The 21,753-nt window shown below is 45.1% G+C and overlaps 1 protein-coding gene across 1 annotated transcript in view; it reads left to right on the forward strand.

The window, feature by feature from the left end:
* Positions 1–21,753, forward strand: part of TRPM1 (transient receptor potential cation channel subfamily M member 1) — a 77,429-nt gene that overhangs the window by 29,306 nt on the left and 26,370 nt on the right. Inside the window, exons 12-23 of the mRNA XM_063089999.1 lie at positions 1,878–2,051; positions 2,965–3,099; positions 4,059–4,109; positions 6,494–6,634; positions 7,523–7,552; positions 9,442–9,734; positions 12,286–12,514; positions 14,487–14,609; positions 14,791–14,922; positions 16,958–17,086; positions 19,251–19,502; positions 20,156–20,330. Of these exons, the coding sequence (XP_062946069.1) occupies positions 1,878–2,051; positions 2,965–3,099; positions 4,059–4,109; positions 6,494–6,634; positions 7,523–7,552; positions 9,442–9,734; positions 12,286–12,514; positions 14,487–14,609; positions 14,791–14,922; positions 16,958–17,086; positions 19,251–19,502; positions 20,156–20,330 (1,864 nt within the window). The remainder of the gene's footprint in view (positions 1–1,877; positions 2,052–2,964; positions 3,100–4,058; positions 4,110–6,493; positions 6,635–7,522; positions 7,553–9,441; positions 9,735–12,285; positions 12,515–14,486; positions 14,610–14,790; positions 14,923–16,957; positions 17,087–19,250; positions 19,503–20,155; positions 20,331–21,753) is intronic.

The following is a 21,753-nucleotide window of genomic DNA, read 5'->3' on the forward strand; positions in this document are numbered from 1 at the left end:
ATACCTGTATATAATGTAAAGTAAGGGTCCAACTTCACTCTTTTGCATGTGGGTTTCCAGTTTTTTTCAGCACCATTTGTTCAATGCTGTGTCACTTTTTCATGCAGGACCATGACGGTCTTGTCCATGTGAGGAGTCAACCAAGACACTTTTTCATCCACATCGCTGTGTTGACCAGGAACTATGCAAATGCACACCTCCCCCGACATAATCTCTGCCCTACCACACTTAAAGATTTTAATCAGGAGGTTACATGTTTCCATTTATGTATTTAAAGATCACTCTGGACTCAATGTGGAAAACACATTGGGTGGATGCCATAGCAAATGTGTGGGGCCCTGTTGACAGGCTAGTGAAATAATTCAGGTGAAAGATGGCTGGGGCAGTGGCAGAGGAAAAGGCAAGAAGTGGATAGAACTAAGCAATATTCAGCATTGACCATGAGTGCCCTTAGGGATGGGTTAATCATGGTGGAGGGCAGTGAGGACAGCGTGATGTCACCATTGGCTCCCGTTCTCTGGCTTGCACAACTGGTAAGTTGTGCTGCTACTTCACTGAGATCAGGGACACTGGAGGAGGAATAGGCTGGAGGGGAGTTGGACATAATGAACTTAAAGAATCTTTGAGATTGGCAAGTGGAGATGCTAAGCAGCCAGCAGGAACTCTGTAGAGAGAGGTGGACTGAGCTAGAAGGGAGAGGTTGCATGGAAATAATTAGTGACTGCTCTGGGGCATCAGGAGAGAGAGCAGAGTGGGAGGCAAGGGGCTCAGGACAGTGTCCAGGGAGCCTTGACTTTTAAAGCTGCACTGAGAAGCAGTGGCCAGACAGAGAAGAGGAAAGCAGGAGCCTGTGTGCAGAGAAGCCGAGGCGAAGGGCTGAGGAGGCAGCAGGCAGTCACAGGCTGAGAAACTGGGAAATACCCACGCAGAGGGCACCGCCACGGTGGTCAGTGACCATAGCCAGAGCTGCAGGCAGACAGGAGGAGGCCACAGAGCACATGGAGGGGAGAGGGGCAGGGGAAGGAACCTCCACATGCAGACGACTCACCAGGAGAGCTTGGAGGGAAGAGAGGGCGGGCCTGGCAAGAGAGGACACCAGCTGGAGGCTCAAGGTTGTCTGCTTGCTGGCTCTGGGTCAGCACCAGGATGCACCCCCATGTTCTCACTTGACCAGGAGGCTTGGCCCAGGACAGGCCCCTTTCTGCTCTCCCTCCTAGTCCCTTGAGTAGAGCACACTCTCCCATTGAGGAACCCATGTGCTGCTGCACTGCCTGCACCTCAGTGACCCCGGGGAGGGCCTCTTCAGATGCCAACGAGCCCTACCTCATGTGTATGCCCAGACAAGTGTTTGCGAGTACATCCGTGGTCCCTGATCCCTCATAACCATTTTAATCATTCTCTCCTGTTATCAGATGACTACAGGCACATCTCACCCTTTCCTTTGTACAGAAACATATCAGTCAAAAGTCAGCCACCTTCAGTACACAAAGCTGCCATGTCAAGCGTGTGTGTGCACATCAGCAACAGTGGTTCACAATATCAGGGCCTTCTCCATCAGACGGCCACGCCTGCAGTGACTGAGCATGTGTGTGCGCATCTGCACACGGTGTATATGTGCATGTGTTCATGTGTACATGTATGCGGGCATGTATGTATACTGGGTGGGTGTGCGTGTGTACACTGTGTGCATGTGTGGGTATGCACTGTGTGTGCGCTTGTATGGGTGTGTGCACATGCATCATGTGTGCGTGTGCATGTTCATGTTTATGCCATGTGTGCATGTGCACACATATAGAGGTGGGGGTGTCCATGCTCTTGTCTTGGAACAAAGCACAGCTTTAATACCTTTTCCCAACTCTGCTTGCTGTGGACTGCAGCCCCTGGGAAGCCTGGCCCCACCGACAGATAGCAAAGCTACAGAGAAGGAGAAGAAGCCACCCACAACAACCACCAAGGCGGGGAGAGGGAAAGGAAAAGGAAAGAAGAAAGGGAAAGTAAAAGAGGAAGTGGAAGAAGAAACTGACCCCCGGAAGATTGAGCTGCTGAACTGGGTATGTGGAAAGTCTCGCCTCCGCGTCTTGGGATCACAGATATCATCCCAAGCTAGCACCACCCTCCTTCTCAGGAGAGGACAGTTCTTGTTGCCTTCAGCCCCACTCAAAGCCCCGAGTCCCAGGAGGGAGGGTAAAGGGTTGAAGGAATGACGTCAACACTGCAAATGGCAATGGCACATTCGCTGTCAGTTGTAGCTGTCATTTGTCAAAAACACAGAACGGTCCTGCTTTGGGGGGAATGATGCCACCCAGAGAGGAGGTTCTGGTCATCTTGCTCAACAGTGGCTCTCTCCACACAGACAAGCAGATGCTGATGTGTGAAAACATGGGAAACAATCAAGTTATTACCAAATAAGTGCAATTCATGCAATAAAACTTCTTTGAAAGATGAGTCCTTGACTGGGGGGGTGGGGGTAACAGCAGAGGGCTGAGCTGGAGCTGGGCCATGCATTGCTCGATGATCTCACCGTCTTACCGTGGCCAGGGCTCAGGCAAGACAGGGCAGCGGGCCTCTGGGTGACTCGTGCCAGCCATCGCCACGTCCATTCACCCACACGGCGCCCTGGTGGCCTGCCCTCGTGGTCCCACTGCTGCCACGTGGCTCAGTCCAGGAAGCAAAGGGTAGAAACTGGACAGAGAAATGCCAGAACAGCTGTGACTCTGAATCCTCTTCAACTTATTTTAGAAAATAGGAAATCATCTACCAACTTTGATAGAGCATGTAGGGCCTGAACAGAAGAAAGGAGGAGACAGGGCATGTGCATTCAAGACAAGAAGCATAGAGAACCATGTCCAGAAGACTCCAGGGTCTGGGGGTCAGAATATGCTTTCCTTAGCGTTTCCCAGCAGCCTCCTGCACTGTGTCTTGCGGGCAGGCCACTCACGGGCTCCTGTTCCTTGGTTTGTGCAGGTGAATGCTTTGGAGCAAGCGATGCTGGATGCTTTAGTCTTAGATCGTGTGGATTTCGTGAAGCTCCTGATTGAAAATGGAGTGAACATGCAGCACTTTCTCACCATCCCGAGGCTGGAGGAGCTCTACAACACGGTGAGCAGTCCAGGAGCAGGGAGCACAGTGGGAGGAGCCGTCTGAGCATGTTTATTGCTGGTGCTCAGTGAATGTGCTCAGAAGGGCGCAGAAAGGTCCATATTTAACAGCGGGCAGCAGGCTACAGCCTATGTTCACATTCTTATCGATTACTGCCATGCCCAGCCAGCCACTGCCTCCTCGAGTAGACGGACTCCTGTCCCACACTTGTTTATACAAAGAGAGACTCTAGCTTCTGAAGTCATTAGCAGAGTGCAAAGTTCCCAGGGGTGAGCAGTCAATTGTTCCTTGGGACCCTCACATTTTATGAGGCTTTGGTGAGAAATGTAGACCTAAGTTTTCACAGCAAGGAGCTCTGCTGTATTAGAATGAAAGGGTTTGAATGAAATCCCCTTTATTGATATTATTACGAGTTTTGAGAATTTACATTTCCTTCCCCGTTCTAAGATTTTAAGTAGCAAAAATAGTCCTTGGCTGTTGCTTGCTAAAATTTGGTAAATTTTTAGCACTATATTGTACATCGTAAGATATTCTTTAAAATGTACTCATGTGCTGCATGACGATATTGTGTCAACAGACTACATACATGACAGTTGTCCCATAAGATTATAATGGCTATACAATACAGCCTAGGTGTGTAGGAGGCTATGCCATCTAGGGTGTGTAAGCACACTCTATGATGTTCGCACAATGACGAAATCGTCTAATGTCACATTTCTCAGAACATCCCCGTCAAGTGACTCATGACTGTAATTCAATAAAAAGTCTTTCACATATTTTTGAGTGCATTGGATACTTCTTAACCACGACCAGCTCTATCCTATAAAAGAAACAGGCTGATAGTGCGTTTGTTGTACACTGGTGTTCACAATTTGGTAATTCTATACTGTAGGGTAGGATTTGGCTCCAAGAGTTGAAGAGAAAAATGTATTTAATATGGCTAAATGCTTGTCTTGCAGAGACTGGGTCCACCAAACACACTTCATCTGCTGGTGAGGGATGTAAAAAAGGTCAGTCTGTCTATTGTTTGATAACCCTTACCTATTGGTATCTTTCACTAAAACATCTCTTTGAAGCAATTTTTTAACTTCCAAAATGTGTTATCTTCTTATTTGAGGCATTGGAGTAATGAATTCCTCCCTTCATTAAAGTTCACTTCAAGTTTAAAGTTTAAAGTTTACTTAAAACTATAAAAACAAAGGATAATCTTTTTTAAGTGAATGTGCATTTCCACATGTGACAGGGACATGCTGAATTATGTCCCTTGATTATGGGTTGGTGCCATGGCCAAGGCCAGGGTCAGCAGCTGGGTGAGGGTCCTGCCATCCACTGACCTGAACTGGTACCACCATCTCTCAGGGCAGCCTAGTGTCTTATGTCCACCTTAAGGTCTCTCCCTCGTGCACTGAGCCTCCTTCAGAAGCACCAGAGAAGGTTCTGCAGTGCACTCTGTGTGTCCTGTTGACTACAGCACTCGGTCTGGGCCCTTTCTATCCCCTCATTAAGCGACAGCTGCTTTTCCCACTTTCTGCTGCTGCTGACTACTTACACTCTTGTCTTCCGTCAGAGCATTTCTTGCGTCGTGTCACCATAGATTGGAGGACCGGATTGGGTTCACAGAAGATAGCTCATTTCACTAGAACTCAGTCACTGGCATGCAGAGTGTGTAACATGTGTTCATACTCTGAGCAAGGGAAAACAACTCAAATGTGAGAATAGGGTTTTCAGCCAGAGTCCTAGATAGCCTGCTCATTTTCATACAAATATTGAATGTTAATAATGTGAGAATGTGGCTTCTAAAAACATTCATGGATCAGAATGCAATCAGTGGATCTGGGAATAAGCAGGACCTCTGAGACTCTCTGGCTCAATGCCCTTGTTTTCCTCATAAGGGATCCAGCTTCCCCCAGAGGACCCAGCTAGAAGATAGATTACGAAGTGCAAACATTCAAAAGTCCAGGCCCAGTCACTTCTCACCCAAATGGCTTCATTAACCTTCCTCTCTCCTCCAGTCCCATCTTTCCCATCATCCCCTGCCTAAAACCCTCCAAAGTCTCCCCATGGGCCACAACACAGTTTAAACTCGTACCAAGAAACATGCACCCCACTGAGCCTGTCCCATGTCCACGTCCCCTACTCTTTCCCATCACGTGCCCACCACATGGTGCACTAACCCCACCTGACACTCCAGTGCCCAAGAAGTCCATGCTCAGTCTGGACCAGGCCTTGCTCCCATCTGCAGTGCTCTTCCTCTGCGTCCCCTGCTGTCCCTATCCTGTCTGCTCCTAGCTACCTCGGGTGTCAACTTCTCCAGGAAGCCCTTTCTCACCCTCCACCCGCCAGGGAGAGTCGGGAAGCTCCTGCACATCGCATGTGCAGTTGCATGGGGGCGTGGACAGCTGTGCCCCTCTCCACCAGCAGTGAGCTCCTTAGGGCAGGCTGTATCTCCTTAACTCTGCATGTGGAATTCCCAGCAAGGCAGAGGAGCACAATAGGGGCTGAACACACATATGCTGCGTGAGCGAAGGGTTTAGCCCATGCAGCCAGTCCTGCTGTAAGAGGAAGACATCTGGAATGGGTACTTTCCATGTGATAGACCCCAGGATACCCACATCACTTCAGCCATATGAAATTAATCACGCAATAAATGGAACACAGCAGAAAATCCTTATAAACGGCTGGTCAGCTCTGCCTCTTGTATGAGTCTGCCTGCAGGAAAGGAATGGCTGACTACTGAATGCACGGGCCCCCATCAGGCTCTCCCCTCCTCCCACACACCGACTCTGTCTCAACACACCCTCTTCCATCTTGACTCAAAGCTCTCCTCTTGGCTGACTTCCGATCACTCCAGATAGTCTGTATGCCTCTGTTCTCACTAAAGATTGGGGGGGGGGTTCCCCCAGAAAGTCACAGGGCACCAGGCAGAGCTTCCACGATAAAAGCCCCAGCCCCAGGGGGATTCTGTTCCACCCACTGCCTCCCTCATGTCCTCCTCCTTCTGCATGAAATCTGGCCTCCAGCCCCCACAGCTGCCCTCTCCCCTGCAAGCCCCTTCTCTCAAAGCCCACCTTTTCTTGCTCAGGAAGCCTGCACCATGCACCCACCACCCTGCCTCCACATTCACACATGCATGCTACAGACCAGCCTGTCTAAGCCAGGGAGATGCCTAGTCATTGGCCCCCAGCCACATGGGTTCCTAACCCTTTCTTCTCTTGGAAAAGTTAAACCCATTTTCTGGAGCAGGGCTTAACCCATCACCCCTCAGACTGATGATTGTTTCATCTCCCATACATTATATGAACTCCCACATTGGGGCCGGGATGACATTTTTGCCCGAGGTGTGTGACTAAACCCATATTCTCACAGGGCCTGAGTCAAACTTCTTTCCTTGCAGAGCAACCTTCCGCCTGACTACCACATCAGCCTCATAGACATAGGGCTCGTGCTGGAGTACCTCATGGGAGGCGCCTACCGCTGCAACTACACGCGGAAAAGCTTTCGCACCCTCTACAACAACTTGTTTGGACCAAAGAGGGTAGAACTCAGTGAATGTGCAGTGTTCTGTGGCTGCTGGAGTGACATGTGCTTTCTTGTTGTGTTTTCAGTAACTCAGCCTGTTCAGAGCCACACTCTGCACCCAGCCCCAAGCACACCTGTCCTGCCTCCCGCAGTGACTCTCAGGTCACCCTATGGTGCCCAGCTTCACAGGGGTCATTCTCCTTCCCCCGTTAGCAAGTTGGGCAGCATGGCCCATCGACTGCATCTGCTCTCCTCCTTTGTCCACGGCAGCCTTCCTCCGGGCTCCATGCTACTGTCTCTGCCCTCTCCCATCCATCCCACATCCTACCACAGCAGCTGCCATGATCTTCCAAAGCAAGGGACTTGACAATGCACTCCCTGCTCAAAACCACACTGCCTGAGGAATCACGGCCAAACTCATCATCACAGCATCCAGGCTCTCTGCCAGCCGTCCCCACCCTGTCATGGCAGACCACATACCTCTACCAAAATGGAGTTGTGTTACTGTGCCTGCCACGGCTTTCCCTTTGATAAGTGTCTTCAAAATCCCGCTCTTATCAAAAGCCCAACTCAGAAGTCAGGTCTTCCTGAAGCCCGTTCCTCACCCCCATGTAGAGCCCCGTAGCTTTGCATCTGTAGTTTTGTTAGGGAACTTCTCTGATCCTACCTGGAATAAGCATCATGTGTCTGCAGATCCTTCTCCTCAACTGACTACAGAAGCAAAGTTTCCATATTAAAGCATTTCTTTCCCTTGGATATTGTCATTAATTGTTAGTGATACAAAGTACATTTTAATCTATTATTATGTCTAGTACTAAGAATGCTATTAATGTACTACTAACAATGCTACTACTAACAGTGATCTGAGTAAATTGATTCTTTTTTCCCTCCTTTTATTATGCAGCCTAAAGCTCTTAAACTTCTGGGAATGGAAGTAAGTAGAATGTGTTTTCAATAGTTTTATGATGTCTTGTTCAAATATATGTAGCCCTTTTAGGTTTGTATTTAACACAAAATTGAACCAGTTTGTTTTCTATGAGTAAATCCACTCTACTGCTGACCAAAAGTTACTTAGAAACTTAGTCAAATTACATAAAAGGATCACACACATTTTAAAAAGGGTAAAAACTACCCAATTAATTTTACAAAGTAAGAAAAATCACAGCTTCAAAAGCTAAGATTAAACAAAAATAAACTGGATAATATATACATTTTTTAAAAAGCAGAAAAAAATAAATGCTAAAGAAAGAATACTCAAAAGGAAAGAAAATGATTGTTGGTTAAAAAATATATATATATATTTATATATATATATATAATTTTGTATCTAGGAAACCCAGGAAAATCAACTAGTGTCCTCACAATAGGAGAGAAGTACAGAAATAACCTTAACAAGGAACCTTAACTTAAGAACAAAGCACTAGAAATAAAAACATTTAAATGAATGGAAGATATGCCATAACACAGGATATTAAGACTGACTATTCCAAAAATCCTTCTCAAATTCACAAGTTAAATAGCAACCCGATTCTGTGCGGATTCAGAGTAGAAGGTTTCTGTGTTCACAATTCTGACTGACCTTCAGCATTTTCTCATTGCGTTGTTGAATGTGTGTTCCCACACGGTTATGAGCTTTCCACAATTTCCTATTCTCTCAAACTCTTTACGACAGGTAGGGTTTATCTGTTCCATGAAGGTTTGGTAGAACTCTCCTGTAAAATAACCTGGTCTCAGTGTAGTAGTTTAATTTCACTAACTTTATAATAGCTTTTATAAATATGCATCCATTCAGGCTTTCTATTTTCTAGAGTCAACCTTGGTAATTTACATTTCCTAGAAAATAATTTATTTCATCTAGACTTTTGCATTCATTGGTATAAACTTACATACCATTCTAATTTTTTCAACATCCTCACTATCTTCAGTCATGAACAATTCGTGATAAGGATTGGAGAGACAGGTTCTCCACAGGGCCCCTAGGCTGCAGCCCACTCCAACCATGCAAATGCAGGCGAGTTATCCAGACCTTGAGCTGCAACGAAGGAATTCACAACCTCTCAGAGTCATCCTAAGAATGAAAGTAGATGATTGATGGGAAAGCCGTTCCAAAAGAGCAAGCACCTGTCTCTGTTATTCCACTGGGTACTGAAGCTCTGTCCTGCAGCCGTCTAAGGCCCACATATCTCCACGCCAATTCTCCAGTTGTGACCCGGCATTTTTACCAATCCTGCTCTGTTTTCAGAACTGTACTCACAATCCCTTTAGGAAATGGGAAATGTCAGCCACCCAGGGCAAAGGACAGTGATCATTCTAAATGGAGCATTTGCTTTCTTAAAGCATTGAAGGAAAATCGAAGACATTTTTCTCTCTCCCCTTTTACTTTTTTCCTATTAATTTCTGGTTCAGCTATGTCTGGCAAACAAATGTGGATACCTTGCCGCACTGGAAGACTTGCCTGAGGAAATAAACTGTGGTCTTTACCTTTCTTGTCATGCTATTTGTGTTTAGTTCTTTAGTTTTTGTGTTTTAGTTTTGCAGCATCTCTGCAGTTAAAGTCTTCTGGGAAAAAAAAACCTGCTAGCCGAGGGGTATAAGTTATTCAAACTATGCCTTTCAGTTCATTTGGTTTTAGATGGTTTACTTAGCACAATAAACATGTGCATCTTTTCAAAAGAATTAATATACTGGGTGGAAACTTAAGATGTGCTTTAGAAGTCTCTTTTTTTTACCTCCGACAGGAGGTTTTCCTTTCTCCAGTAGTTCTGGAACCCTTGGTTGCACATTTCTGGCAGAACCATGAAAAACGTGCTCTTCTCCCCTCAGGATGATGAGCCTCCAGCCAAAGGGAAGAAAAAGAAAAAGAAGAAAAAAGAGGAGGAGATTGACATAGACGTGGACGACCCCGCGGTGAGCCGGTTCCAGTACCCCTTCCATGAGCTGATGGTGTGGGCTGTGCTGATGAAACGGCAGAAGATGGCAGTCTTCCTCTGGCAGCGGGGGGAGGAGTGCATGGCCAAGGCCCTGGTGGCCTGTAAGCTCTACAAGGCCATGGCCCACGAGTCCTCCGAGAGTGAGCTGGTGGACGACATCTCCCAGGATCTGGACAACAACTCAAAGTTAGTGTCTAGAGGAGACTTAAGGACCAGGAGAGATTATTGTCCCTTTTGAGGGAGGGGTGGCCAACATACGTCTAATGTAGGGACAATGATGGTTAAAGCTTGTTCATAACAGAACACCCAGGCTGGTTGGTACGTATGCGTGTAAGTGTGTGCATGCACGCATATATTTGTGCGTGTAAACAAATGCCCATGCACAAATGTTCAACATTTAAAACCTAAAGAACTGAAAAATGGCTAAAGATTGATTAGAATTCATGGATAAATAAGATATATAAAAAGACCATAAAATATGAATGGATAGCATGTCCTTCAGAGCAAAAAAGCAAAATCAGCTTAAGAAATGAATGCAGAAGGACCAATGCTAAGAAAAAGAACCACCAGAGAGTTCCCCTTGAAAAGTACATTGTAAACAGGAGAGAGCATTTAAAATGGTTACACATGTGAATAAATATTAAAAATATTTTATCCTCCTAAAAAAAAAGCTCATTCATACACGGTCTGGGCCAACATGTCAGTATTCTTCCTTCTGTCTCTCTAAGGTGCTTCTGGACTAAACTTTTTGTTTACTGCCTTCTCACGCAAAGTATTAAAACACAATTTTAATGCAAAGACAATGCAATAGATTTCCTTAAGGAAACACACACTGGAGAGGAAGACAGTGTTATTGAGCCTGCACCCTGGACTGTGAGCTTCACAGTGTTTCTCAGTTTTTTCTCCCACCTTAGGTAGGACAGGAAGCCAGACAAGGCAGAGTTGGGTATTTTCCGTCCCCAAGGTCAGCTGGGCTCCAATAGAACCCTAGCGGGTTAAGTCCAGATAAAATCGTTCCTCCCAAGGGCAGACCCTGTTAAGAACAGAACGCTCCGCTGTATTTCAGAATGGTTTCTCTTTTTTATTCCCCCTGTTGGAAGCCCAAGGGGATTTTTCTCCTGTGCCCACTGTGAGAACCTGGTCTGGGCTCCTGGATGTAAAAGTCACAAAAAGGAGCCCCCATGACTGGGTCTCCCTGGAGTTTTTACCTCTCAGATTTGTCCAAGCTGAGATTCCAGGAATTCATCAGTTACAGTTCAGGTTTTCCTATGTCAGCACTGGTCCCAGTGGAGGTTTCTGCTCCAGTAAGTTGTGATTCTCTGTATCTGCCTGACTGTTTGCCCTGTAACCTCACTTCTCTGACAGAGCTGTTGATTTTCAGCTTGTTCAGCTTTTTACTCGTGAGGACAGACTGGAGACTTTCAAGTTCCTTACATGCAGGACTGGAAAGCAGAAGTCTCAGTATAACTTTATAGGCACATAAACTCAAGGCTGATACATCTAACATCTTTGTTTTCTGAAGCGCACTGCTTTTATTTTGGACTCAATGATTTATTTTTTTCTTTCTTTCTTTCTTTCTTTTTTTTTTTTTTTTTTGGTGACTGGCTGGTACAGGGATCGGACCCTGGACCTCAGTGTTACCAGCAACTTGCCTCTGGACTCGATGATTTCTAAAATTACTGGCCAATTTCTAAACGTTAGGAATTCAAGGCTGTCTAAAAATGGGGACATGCTCACTACCTCATGAGTTCACAGAAGCCATCCCTGGCTTTCTAGAATATTCACAGTGAGGTGTCACTGCAGCCTGCAGAGCCTGGGCCAGAAGGTACTGCAGACACGTTTCTCTGCAGAGGACAGAGAAGGACACTCTCCCTCTTCCTCCTTCAGCTCATAATTGGAATAAAATCTTCCATAAAATGGAAAACAAAAGAGAGGAGGGTGACCACTATGGGACCATACCCTCACCACCTTCCATGACAAAAAGTTGAAGAAAGTGGGAGTGTTTATGGCTGCCATCAAATATTTGAATCAGGGTCATGTGGAAAAAGGAAGAAATTCCATGTTCAAAATTCAGCTTCTGTCATCTTCTCCATGTCCCCAACTCTTATCACTGCCCACCATCAGCAGTTAGGTCCCCCTGCTCTGGGCTCTGTCACAACTATACCATGTCACTTTCACAGCAATGGGAATGTTGAGTTCTCTTATAATCAATGAGTTATTGAAGAATTACACACATACAGAAAAAGGCAAATATCCTAAATGTACAAGTCGGTGACTTCACAAACAGAACACACCAGCACCACCAGCACCCAGATCAAGAACTTAACCAGCACCCACAAGCTCTCTTTGTGTCACCTTTCAATGTCCCCCACCAAGGGCAGCCACTATTCTGACTTCCAACCCCACAGGTGATGTTCAGGAACTTGTCTTTGCTGGCTTTTCTGTCTGCCTCCCTGATCTGTGCACAACTTAAGGGAAGAGACTTTGTCTTCTCGTCTCTGTGTCCCTGGGGCCTGAGGACCAGATTTGGGGTCAACCTAGAGCTCCATGTGCAGCAAGAGCAGTCAGCCCCTTTCCTGACAAACCCTGTGAGCTTCGTGCTGTCGGAGGACATCAAAGCCACTTCCAATCAAGGGTTCTGTGTCCTGTGGCTCCATAAGTCCCTGTGGACACATCTATCTAGGAAAGAGTTTGTGGCCACTGAGGCTCCACCCTGATTCCATGTCTTTCCCTCCAGAGACTTTGGCCAACTTGCCGTGGAGCTGTTAGATCAGTCCTACAAGCATGACGAGCAGATCGCCATGAAACTTCTGACCTATGAGCTGAAAAACTGGAGCAACTCAACCTGCCTCAAGCTGGCCGTGGCAGCCAAGCACCGGGACTTTATCGCTCACACCTGCAGCCAGATGCTACTGACTGACATGTGGATGGGGAGGCTGCGAATGAGGAAAAACCCCGGCCTGAAGGTACGTGTGACAGGGCTCTCAGTCTGCAGAGGGCAGCGGTTTTGCTCTTACCCTCTGCCACGCTGAGCTAAGCATGTCCTGTGGGTTATTTAGTTTATTCCTCTGAGCAACCCCACGCGGGAGATACTGTGCCAATCCCTGTCTTACATATGACGAATCAGAAGCTCTGAGATGAAATAACTTGCCTAGGATCATAGCTGGTCAGCATGGGTCCAGGGCCTGAGCCCAGGTGGTCTGACACTGGAGTCCCACCTAACCAGCATGCCTGGCTTACACAAACCCCTGACACAGTCAATGTCTTCCAACAGAGCCCACCATAATTAATCACGCACCCTAGATGGGTCCCCACCAGTAAAGCAGCGACCTGAACTCTCCATCTATAGATTCTCTTACAATTCTGAAATTGTGTGATATTATTTTAACTGGAGATATTTTTATCGCACAGGGTTTATGAGAGAATAGGAAGTTATGAAAGGGTTTCAAAAGGATGTAGTGGGGAGAAAACTGTATTTTGATCAAACCCTAGCTCTGCTATTTACTACTGTTAACCTCTAGGTTATCTTGAGAAGAGATTCTAATCTGCAGGTAACCCAACTATCTAACTGGCAATATGACAACTATTTTATGGGACCACTATGAGGATAAAGACAATATATGTTACACTGTGTAGCACAGTTCTGGCAATAGAAGGCGTTCATTTCTTAGAAATGTGAATGTTATACCCAACTGTCTAATTCTATATGATAAACTAGGCTGACGTTATACACAACTTTGGTATTAATAAATAGTTTTCAGAATACCAAGAATAAAGAGATCTTAAGGGATTTAAAGAAAATAGGCCACCTACAAAGGTATGGACATCAGATCGGTATCACACTTCCCATCAATAATGCTGAAACCTGGAAGGCGGTGTGGACAAGGCCTTCACAGTTCTGAGGGGAAATATTTGGAACCTGGAATTTTTTTTACCCAGTCCAGCTATTTAAAAACATGAGGAAAGAACATCTGCTTAAAACAGGCGAAGACTCAAACTACATACTTTCTACCTACCCATTCAGAAAAATTACTTCAGAGGGTAAAAAGGGGGTGGTTGTAAAAATTACAAGAAAAAAGGTGATGTGGAGTTTGAGGGACCAGCCCCAAGTTTTACAAATCCCCATGTGAAAGTTGTGCAGCAGAAAGAAAGGCAGGTAAATGAGTGCAAGGGGTCAGTGGGATCCAAGGAGAGAAACAGAAGGAATTTGAAAAAGTGGACTGAACGAATGACTAAGAAACCACAAAGCATGCAGGTGAGGGAAACAAAAACAGTTTACAATCCTTAACAAGAAAATAGGAGGATCATAAATTTCAGGAAAAGTAAAAAACTGCACACAAAAGTTACGGTTCAGTTAGGACTCAAACTAAAATTTGGGATGATCTTGAGCAATTGGTAGAGTGTAGAGAAACACTGATAAAATAGCAGCAAGTGTCCATCTGTGGGCTGGGGCGTCCTCTTGTTGCCTAGGCTGAGCTCAATTAAGTCCTTCTTTTGCGAGTCACATTAGACTTCCAAGTCTTGGTTCACATATTCCCATTTACGTTGAAGTTATTTTTATATAATATATTTTTGGTCTCCTTCACTAGAGGTATTGCTAATTTTATTTATTTATATTATTATATTTTAATTAAAAGGTTTACCTGCTTTAAATTTTAATGGAAGCACTTTGCTTTTGAAAGTCAGGATCACACATCATGCTGCATGGCCTTCATCTACAAAATTCAGTGGAAGTTCCTAAATTTTTCACTGTCTGCAGTTCTGCCAGCGTACCAAGCACAAACATGCACAGAACGTCAGAGCAGGGATAAACCTATTCCAGGGCTCCTAGGTGGTTGACTAAGGTTGAAGGTTATAATTTAAAATTTTTAACTACACCGGGAAATTTTTCTAGAATTGCTATATCTTAAAAATTGATTTATTTCTCCCCATTCGTAGGTTATCATGGGGATTCTTCTTCCCCCGACCATCTTGTTTTTGGAATTTCGCACATACGATGATTTCTCATACCAAACATCCAAGGAAAATGAAGACGGCAAAGAAAAAGAAGAGGAGAATATGGTCAGTGCCACCCTTGATCCCGAGTGTCAATTTGCTGTCATTTTCGAAATTGTTGAGATTTAGAAACCTCATTAACTAGGGGTATTTTTTTATAACTCTATTGTTAGAGGAGCCGTGTGCTGGCACACGTCACATGTCCCATTTAACGACTGCTTGCCCTGTGCCACGCTCTGTTTTCCAGGACACAAATGCAGATGCTAGCTCCAGGAAGGGGGACGAGGAGAATGAGCACAAAAAGCAGAGAAGCATCCCCATTGGGACAAAGATCTGCGAATTCTACAACGCTCCCATCGTCAAGTTCTGGTTTTACACAGTAAGGCCTCCTCATTCGCATTTGCCAATCAACATGTTTTGAATACTTAGATATATTGGAATCAAAAATTTCAAGGGCTAAAAAAGTATCTAAAAATTCACTGAGTTAAAATGAATTACGAAAACAAAACTGGGACTAACTGAGACCTTTAAAATTGGGTTTAGATATGTTGCCATATACAAGTATACATATGTATGTAGGAACATGGCCTTCCTAGCCCCAAACACACCACTTCAAAAAGCAAAAAGTCACATTCTAGTTGCTTAAGATGAAGGATTTTAAAATGCCTTTAGTGTTACAAATTTAAGGAAATATAATTTTATTTCTAAATGAACAAAGATGACTAGTGGTTTAAAGAACAAACTTACAGATCCCACTTTTTATTAAACTGGTGGAGTTAAGAAGAGTGTGGCTGAGCCCAGATTGTAAACTCCTAGAATAGAAAGCACATCTAGGCCTCTCTGCTCAAAAGTGCTCACCAAACTAACCCTCTTGGCCAGCAGCCATCCTCCGGCCCCTCCAGTGCCAGGTCTCAGAGAGTGCGTTTTGCTTCCTTGTGACAAGAACAAGAGGGGAAGGCAAGGCAGATGTGGGAACCTGGGAGGTGGGGCACCTGATCTAGCTGCAGGCAGTCCCAGCAGGCGTGACCAGGCACACTGTGGCTTGGGCGACCATGTCAGTCTGGAGGAGGGACAAGACTTCTCATTAAATCCTAGGCACCAAGCCACAGGCCCTGCCTGGCAGGCCCTGGAGCTATGGTTCCATTGGTGATGGGGTGGGAGCAGGTGATGGGACATGGGGCACTGGGGCCAAAGCCATGGACCAGACAACAGATCAGGGTGGCAGGGGACAGAGCAGAGCTGGAGGTGGGCAGGTCACCTCGAGGGTCAACCATGGACCTGGACTCCCAAACCTTTTGGCCACCACCTGATGATGCAACCGAAGCCACTGCCACCCACCTGTTCTGGCCAGAAGCAACTGAGGGAGGGGGAATCTGCCCAGCGTGCAGGAGCACTCAGCCCTGGAGCGGGAGGGCCAGGAGGCTCACAAGTCTGCCCAGGCTCTCAGCCTCAGACCCTCTTATGCTCTCTCTGATATGGGGAGGACATTTTACAGCTTCTGGGGATTCTGATGCAGCATAAAGTTTGAGAACTCTGACTCTAAGCCTCCTGTAAGGAGTAGGTGGTGAATACAGAAGACTCTACCTGCATCCTGGTAAAGTTTATACAGTTGGGAGGGGGGATCTTGAAAAAATAAAAAAGACTGCTGAATCACAAACACACAACTGCTAGCACTCCTCCCCCAAGACATCAGAAGGGGCCTGTGCCAGCAAGAGACACGGAAGCTGATGTTTCCTGAGCTTCATGGAGGATCACACTGGGACAGTCAACTTCAGACACCTTTCAGACACCTCCCTCCACTCCATGCCCCACCCACCCCTACTTCCAATTCTTACCTCTTTCCATGCCACAGACAGGGACCTGTTGTGGCCACAGTATATCCTAGACTTATTACTGCTAACCAAGGGGACTCTTGAGTCAGCTCCATGTGTCTGGGCAGACAACTCACCCACACGCCCTCCCTTCTAACTTCCCATGTCGTCCATCAGTAGTGGAAAGATTCAAGAGGAAAATTTGTAAGGCAGGGAGGAGTTAGGTAACATTTTCCAATTTCCAGGAATGGAGAAGACACACCAACAAACTATTAAAAGTTTCCCTATTTATCATCATTTTTGCACCTTTATAATTTCCCCACGAGGATGACAGCACCAACACATAAATCCTCATGTAGAAAATGAGATGCCAGTGCCCAAATCGTGCAGAAATATGAAATGCCTCCCACCTGCTTCAGAGTTCCCTCTCTGCACTGGCCATGGGCAGGGAAGAACTCTTTGAAATGAATCAGTCCAGTTGGACAAAAATTCATTTTAGAAGGTGCATCAACCTGGAAATAGGGTCTCAAAGCTTGATTCCAACATTACCACGCTTCTCCCCCACCCCACCCTGAACGCTGCTAACAGCTTCTCTCCCTTTAGATATCATACTTGGGCTACCTACTGCTATTTAACTATGTCATCCTGGTGCGGATGGATGGATGGCCATCTCTCCAAGAGTGGATCGTCATCTCCTACATCGTGAGCCTGGCGTTAGAGAAAATACGAGAGGTGATTACTCCAAACGCCTGTCCCAGCCCCACTAACCACTTACTTCAAGTTCAGAAATGATTCGTTATTGCAGAAACATTTTGTGCATACTATAAAAGTTCATGAGAAGATTCATATCGTCTTTCAATCTATTTTTCCATGAACTTTTGGAAGTACCCTTGTATGTGCCATGGGACTTTTCTTTTGAGGTGTCACAATCCCAAGTTTATTCCATTCACTTGTTTAAGATGTGTATGCCTTCTGCTTCCAACTGAACTTGAACTTGCAAATCAAAACACAAAATAAGTGATATTTAATAATAAAAACAGGTCTCAGTACATATAAAAGAAACAGCAAATGCTTCCAGCTACCTGAGAGAAACCAATTACTACAACTGGGTACAAATTTTGGCTCTGTTTTCTGGGACCTGAAAGTAAAACCAGAAAGATCCAAAAATGACATTTTCCTGTAACTCGGGACTTTGAGCACACTGTGCACTCGCATGTACACACCTGGACTCTCATGCAAGAGATTTATGATGGGGCTCTTCGTGAGAGGGAGTGCAGGGGTAGGGGGGAGGGGAAGGGTGGGGATTGTGTGAAGTGTGGTTTCAGGTGGCATCTGTCCCCAGCCTAATCCTTCAGGGTGCTCTGAGTGGACATAGTAGAGTCTGTCTTACCTTGAGCAAAGGGAGCGGAGTTCTGTACTCCACATCAGTCAGTCACTGGCACCCTCTGGACAGGCGGCTCCAGTTGCCCTCCCAAGGAGGGGGTAGTATGGGCCTCCCAGCAGCACCTGCAGCAGATGGCATGGACTACCCACCTGGCAAAAGGACCTTGGGGATCTGGGTGGGGCGCAGAGTATCTGCTGCAAACACAAGGAACAAGATTTTCAACTGTGTTGAAAATGAACAGACACCGTCTCGCACATGACTCTTACATCACAGAGGGCTTAAAATTAAAATATAACACTTGGAAGGCAATCTCTGCAGGCAGCAGAGGAAATGTAGGCCAGCTACTTTTCTTTCTAACATCACCCACAAGTTTTAATTCACTATATTCCCTTAGGAAGAAAAAGCTTGTATCCAAGCCAAAAACAAACTTTGACTGAAAAAGCACATAGCACGATTTCATATACTTTCTCCAACTTATACAGAATCAATACTATGATTTTGCAATTACTATGGACCCTTTCACTAAGCCAGAAAATATTACTGGTAACCCTGTCCTGCTAGAGTGAGTTGGATGCTGTCAGTCTAATGTGAGCTTCAGAAACTCAAAGAGCACAGAATCTAAAGTGGCTCAGCCCAGCTTCTGCTACTACTCTCTCTAGCTGGGCTTCATTCCAGTTCTGCAGATGCTGTAGCTGGGATTCCCCAAGTGGCCTGCCTCATCACCTCCATCAACCATGCACTAAGATGCTGTTCTTTACTCCAGGAGCCCACCCTGCAGTTCTAGGAAAGAGAGGGCAGCCATTAGCCAGGGTGCACTGTGCTGGCTGGTAGATAGCCACCACCCCTCCCACCCCTGGGATCTCCACAACTAAAGGGGTACCACCTGGCATGGCAGCCCCCCACCCTGCCACAGCACTATAGCTATATCCATTGGGATTGCTCCGTGTGTGCCGTGCATGCTGCTTGCTGAATATTTTCCACTTTATTCTGCAGAAGTCTTCTTTTAATCAGTGGTGATTTTGAACGGGTAATATCTCAAGTAGGAGAAAATCTGGTCCAACTTTCCCCTGACTTCTTATGTCTAAGTTGCAAAGGAATTTTGGCAAATCAACATTTCCCAGCCCAATTCTGCCACGTCCACCAGGTGGATTGCCCTTCTGTGGGACCACGTGGGGTCCATCCTGCTCAAGAGTCCTCCTCCTATATAAGTCTGGAACGTGGGCTAACAAACATATCCAGAAAATTAGAAATCAAAAGGAAGCTGCTTTAATTACAGCCAGAAGGACATAATTTAGAAGGCATTTCCTGAGAGTTTGTGAAACCCTGAGTCTAAGAATACAGAGGATTCTGTGGAATTTCCCTTTCTAGAGATCTCTCTCTGACTGAGATGATTAGTGTTTAGAGGCCTCAAGCAGCTCTGGAATGTTCCACCCATCTTATCTTTCCAAGATTCTAAGACAAGGCTTCTAATATGGCACTCTGGGTTTGTTGTTCTTTGGGGTTTGCTTTCAGATCCTCATGTCAGAACCAGGCAAACTCAGCCAGAAAATAAAAGTCTGGCTTCAGGAGTACTGGAACATCACAGACCTCGTGGCCATTTCCACATTCATGATTGGAGCAATCCTTCGCCTGCAGAACCAGCCATATATGGGCTATGGCCGAGTGATCTACTGTGTGGATATCATCTTCTGGTACATTCGTGTGCTGGATATCTTTGGTGTCAACAAGTATCTGGGGCCCTACGTGATGATGATTGGAAAGATGGTTAGTAATAACACCCATGAGTAACGGGAGATCCTTTGGCTGTGGTTAGAACATGAGACCAGGCCTTGGGCGTGGCTTCCTTAGGAATAACTCTTTATAGGGCAAGTGCCTTTGAGCTAAGGGAAATAAATATGGTTTAGTTAATTCCAGCAAGGGCCCTCATCTGCAGGAACGTTCAAAATTAGGAATTAGACCAGTTTAGTATCCACAGTAGCCAGAGCATTGCTCATTATAATGACTTAGCATTTGTATAATGAATGAAAAAGTATTGGTGTATACTCTCAATTAATTATCTTTTTATGTGCTTAGGTATCTCCCCACCTTATTCCTCAGTTGCCCTTAAAAACTCTCATGTTTTCTCATAATTCTTCCCTTTGTCCATTTGTGCTTGCCATTACTAGAGATACATCCATTCATGGGCAACAATAGAGGAGAAGCGAGAGGATTAAGAGCAGATGAGGATAGCAATGCTCTAAAATAAGACATAGGCACTGCATGGACTAGAAAAAACTAGTAGCCCTGGATGGGAAGGGAAAAGGCTTTCTTCATCTTAATTAAGCACTCGTGAAGCCTTTGAAGAAAGCTATATAATGAGCCTGGTGAACCTGGCCCAGGAGTCAGGACAGTAACAGACATACGTTCTCCGTACTCAGATGATCGACATGTTGTATTTTGTGGTCATCATGCTGGTCGTGCTGATGAGCTTTGGAGTAGCCCGTCAAGCCATTTTGCACCCAGAGGAGAAGCCTTCTTGGAAACTGGCGCGAAACATCTTCTACATGCCCTACTGGATGATCTATGGAGAGGTGTTTGCAGACCAGATAGACCGTAAGAATAGAATTCATAGTAAGATTCTCTTCCCTGCTTCCGAGGCAGATGATCAGTTCCAAATTAATGGAAGAGCATGTACTAATTTGGAAATAAAGTATTTTTCATTCTGCCATAGGCATGAAATTATTTTATAAAGAATAAGTATAGATGATGAAATGTAGATTTTGAGACATCACTCTTTTCCTTTATTCTGAAAACCATTCATGAGAATTCTAAGAGAGTCTCATTTCCCTTGAGCTGGACCTGGTTGACTTCCTATCACGTGAATGTGATTCCAATGCCAATATTCTAGTTTTTCTTCAACCCCAGTATTTTTCTGCCCCGGTATAAAGCTGGCAGTGTTACTGCAGTAGAATGAAATCACGAGCATGGCGGGGTAACTGCCACCTCACGCCATGCCCTTCTTCAGGCCATCAATGCCATTTCCCACACAGCCATCCATTTCCTCTTCACTACTGCAGTGCCATTTTTTATTGTCAGCAATAATCTGGATGTCCACAGAGGAAATGAGCCACAATCCTGCACAGATTTCTGGGGAATGTAGGCCCCAGCTCCTCTGCAGGTTGAACTGGTAGGTCACAGTGTTGTAGCGACGTGGAGTTCAAATGTTCTTGGACCTATTTTACCAGGACAATTAAGCTCCAACAGTGAATAAGGCACTTCAGTCCTGTTTTCATGTTAGTGCCAACATTTTTATTTGCATGTCGTACTTTACAATAACGCACCAATATGATAGCATGTCTGCTGCTTATAGAGTTCTATTTGGTAATAGGTTTTAAACATCCTCCTCTCACATGAAACACAGGCTTGTCAGTATATCTACTGCCAGGTTAGGCTGATAAGTTCACTCAGTTCCTTCTTTCCAGCTTTTACAACGTGATTCTGAACACATCATTATTACAAGCTTGTGACTTGGTACACCAGAACATTAAAACCTCATTCGGTTCAAAAGAATATTAGCTCACATAAACATACATATATGTTTAAAGTCCCTGGACTCCACATATAAGCTGTAATATTTTTATTACTAGTCTTTGTAAATTAAATTGGGTAATGAGAGTAGATAAATACATAAGTTGACACTATGCTATTTTCAGTAACACCATGAAATGTAGGTTTTCAGTTCTTGATCTATTACGTGATAATTTTTTTATCTATTTGTGCTAATGAGGTGTTTGTGTTGGATATAGGAAATGTTTGATTGGTTAACCTGTAAGTTAAAATGATCATCTGCCAGTAACGTCATGTCTCTTTCACAGTATTTTTAACTAGTGAGCTTTTACTGTTGTTTATGACACATGGTAATACAAATACATGAAATATATTTCCTACAATTAATAATGTGCATAATTCTTCTAAATAGATCACTGTTTCCAAGCATGAATCTGTAATTTCTAAGCCTGAAATCTTTGCATTTCTT

This window comes from Cynocephalus volans, chromosome 3 (genome assembly GCF_027409185.1).
Source record: "Cynocephalus volans isolate mCynVol1 chromosome 3, mCynVol1.pri, whole genome shotgun sequence".
Taxonomy (NCBI): Eukaryota; Metazoa; Chordata; class Mammalia; order Dermoptera; family Cynocephalidae; genus Cynocephalus; species Cynocephalus volans.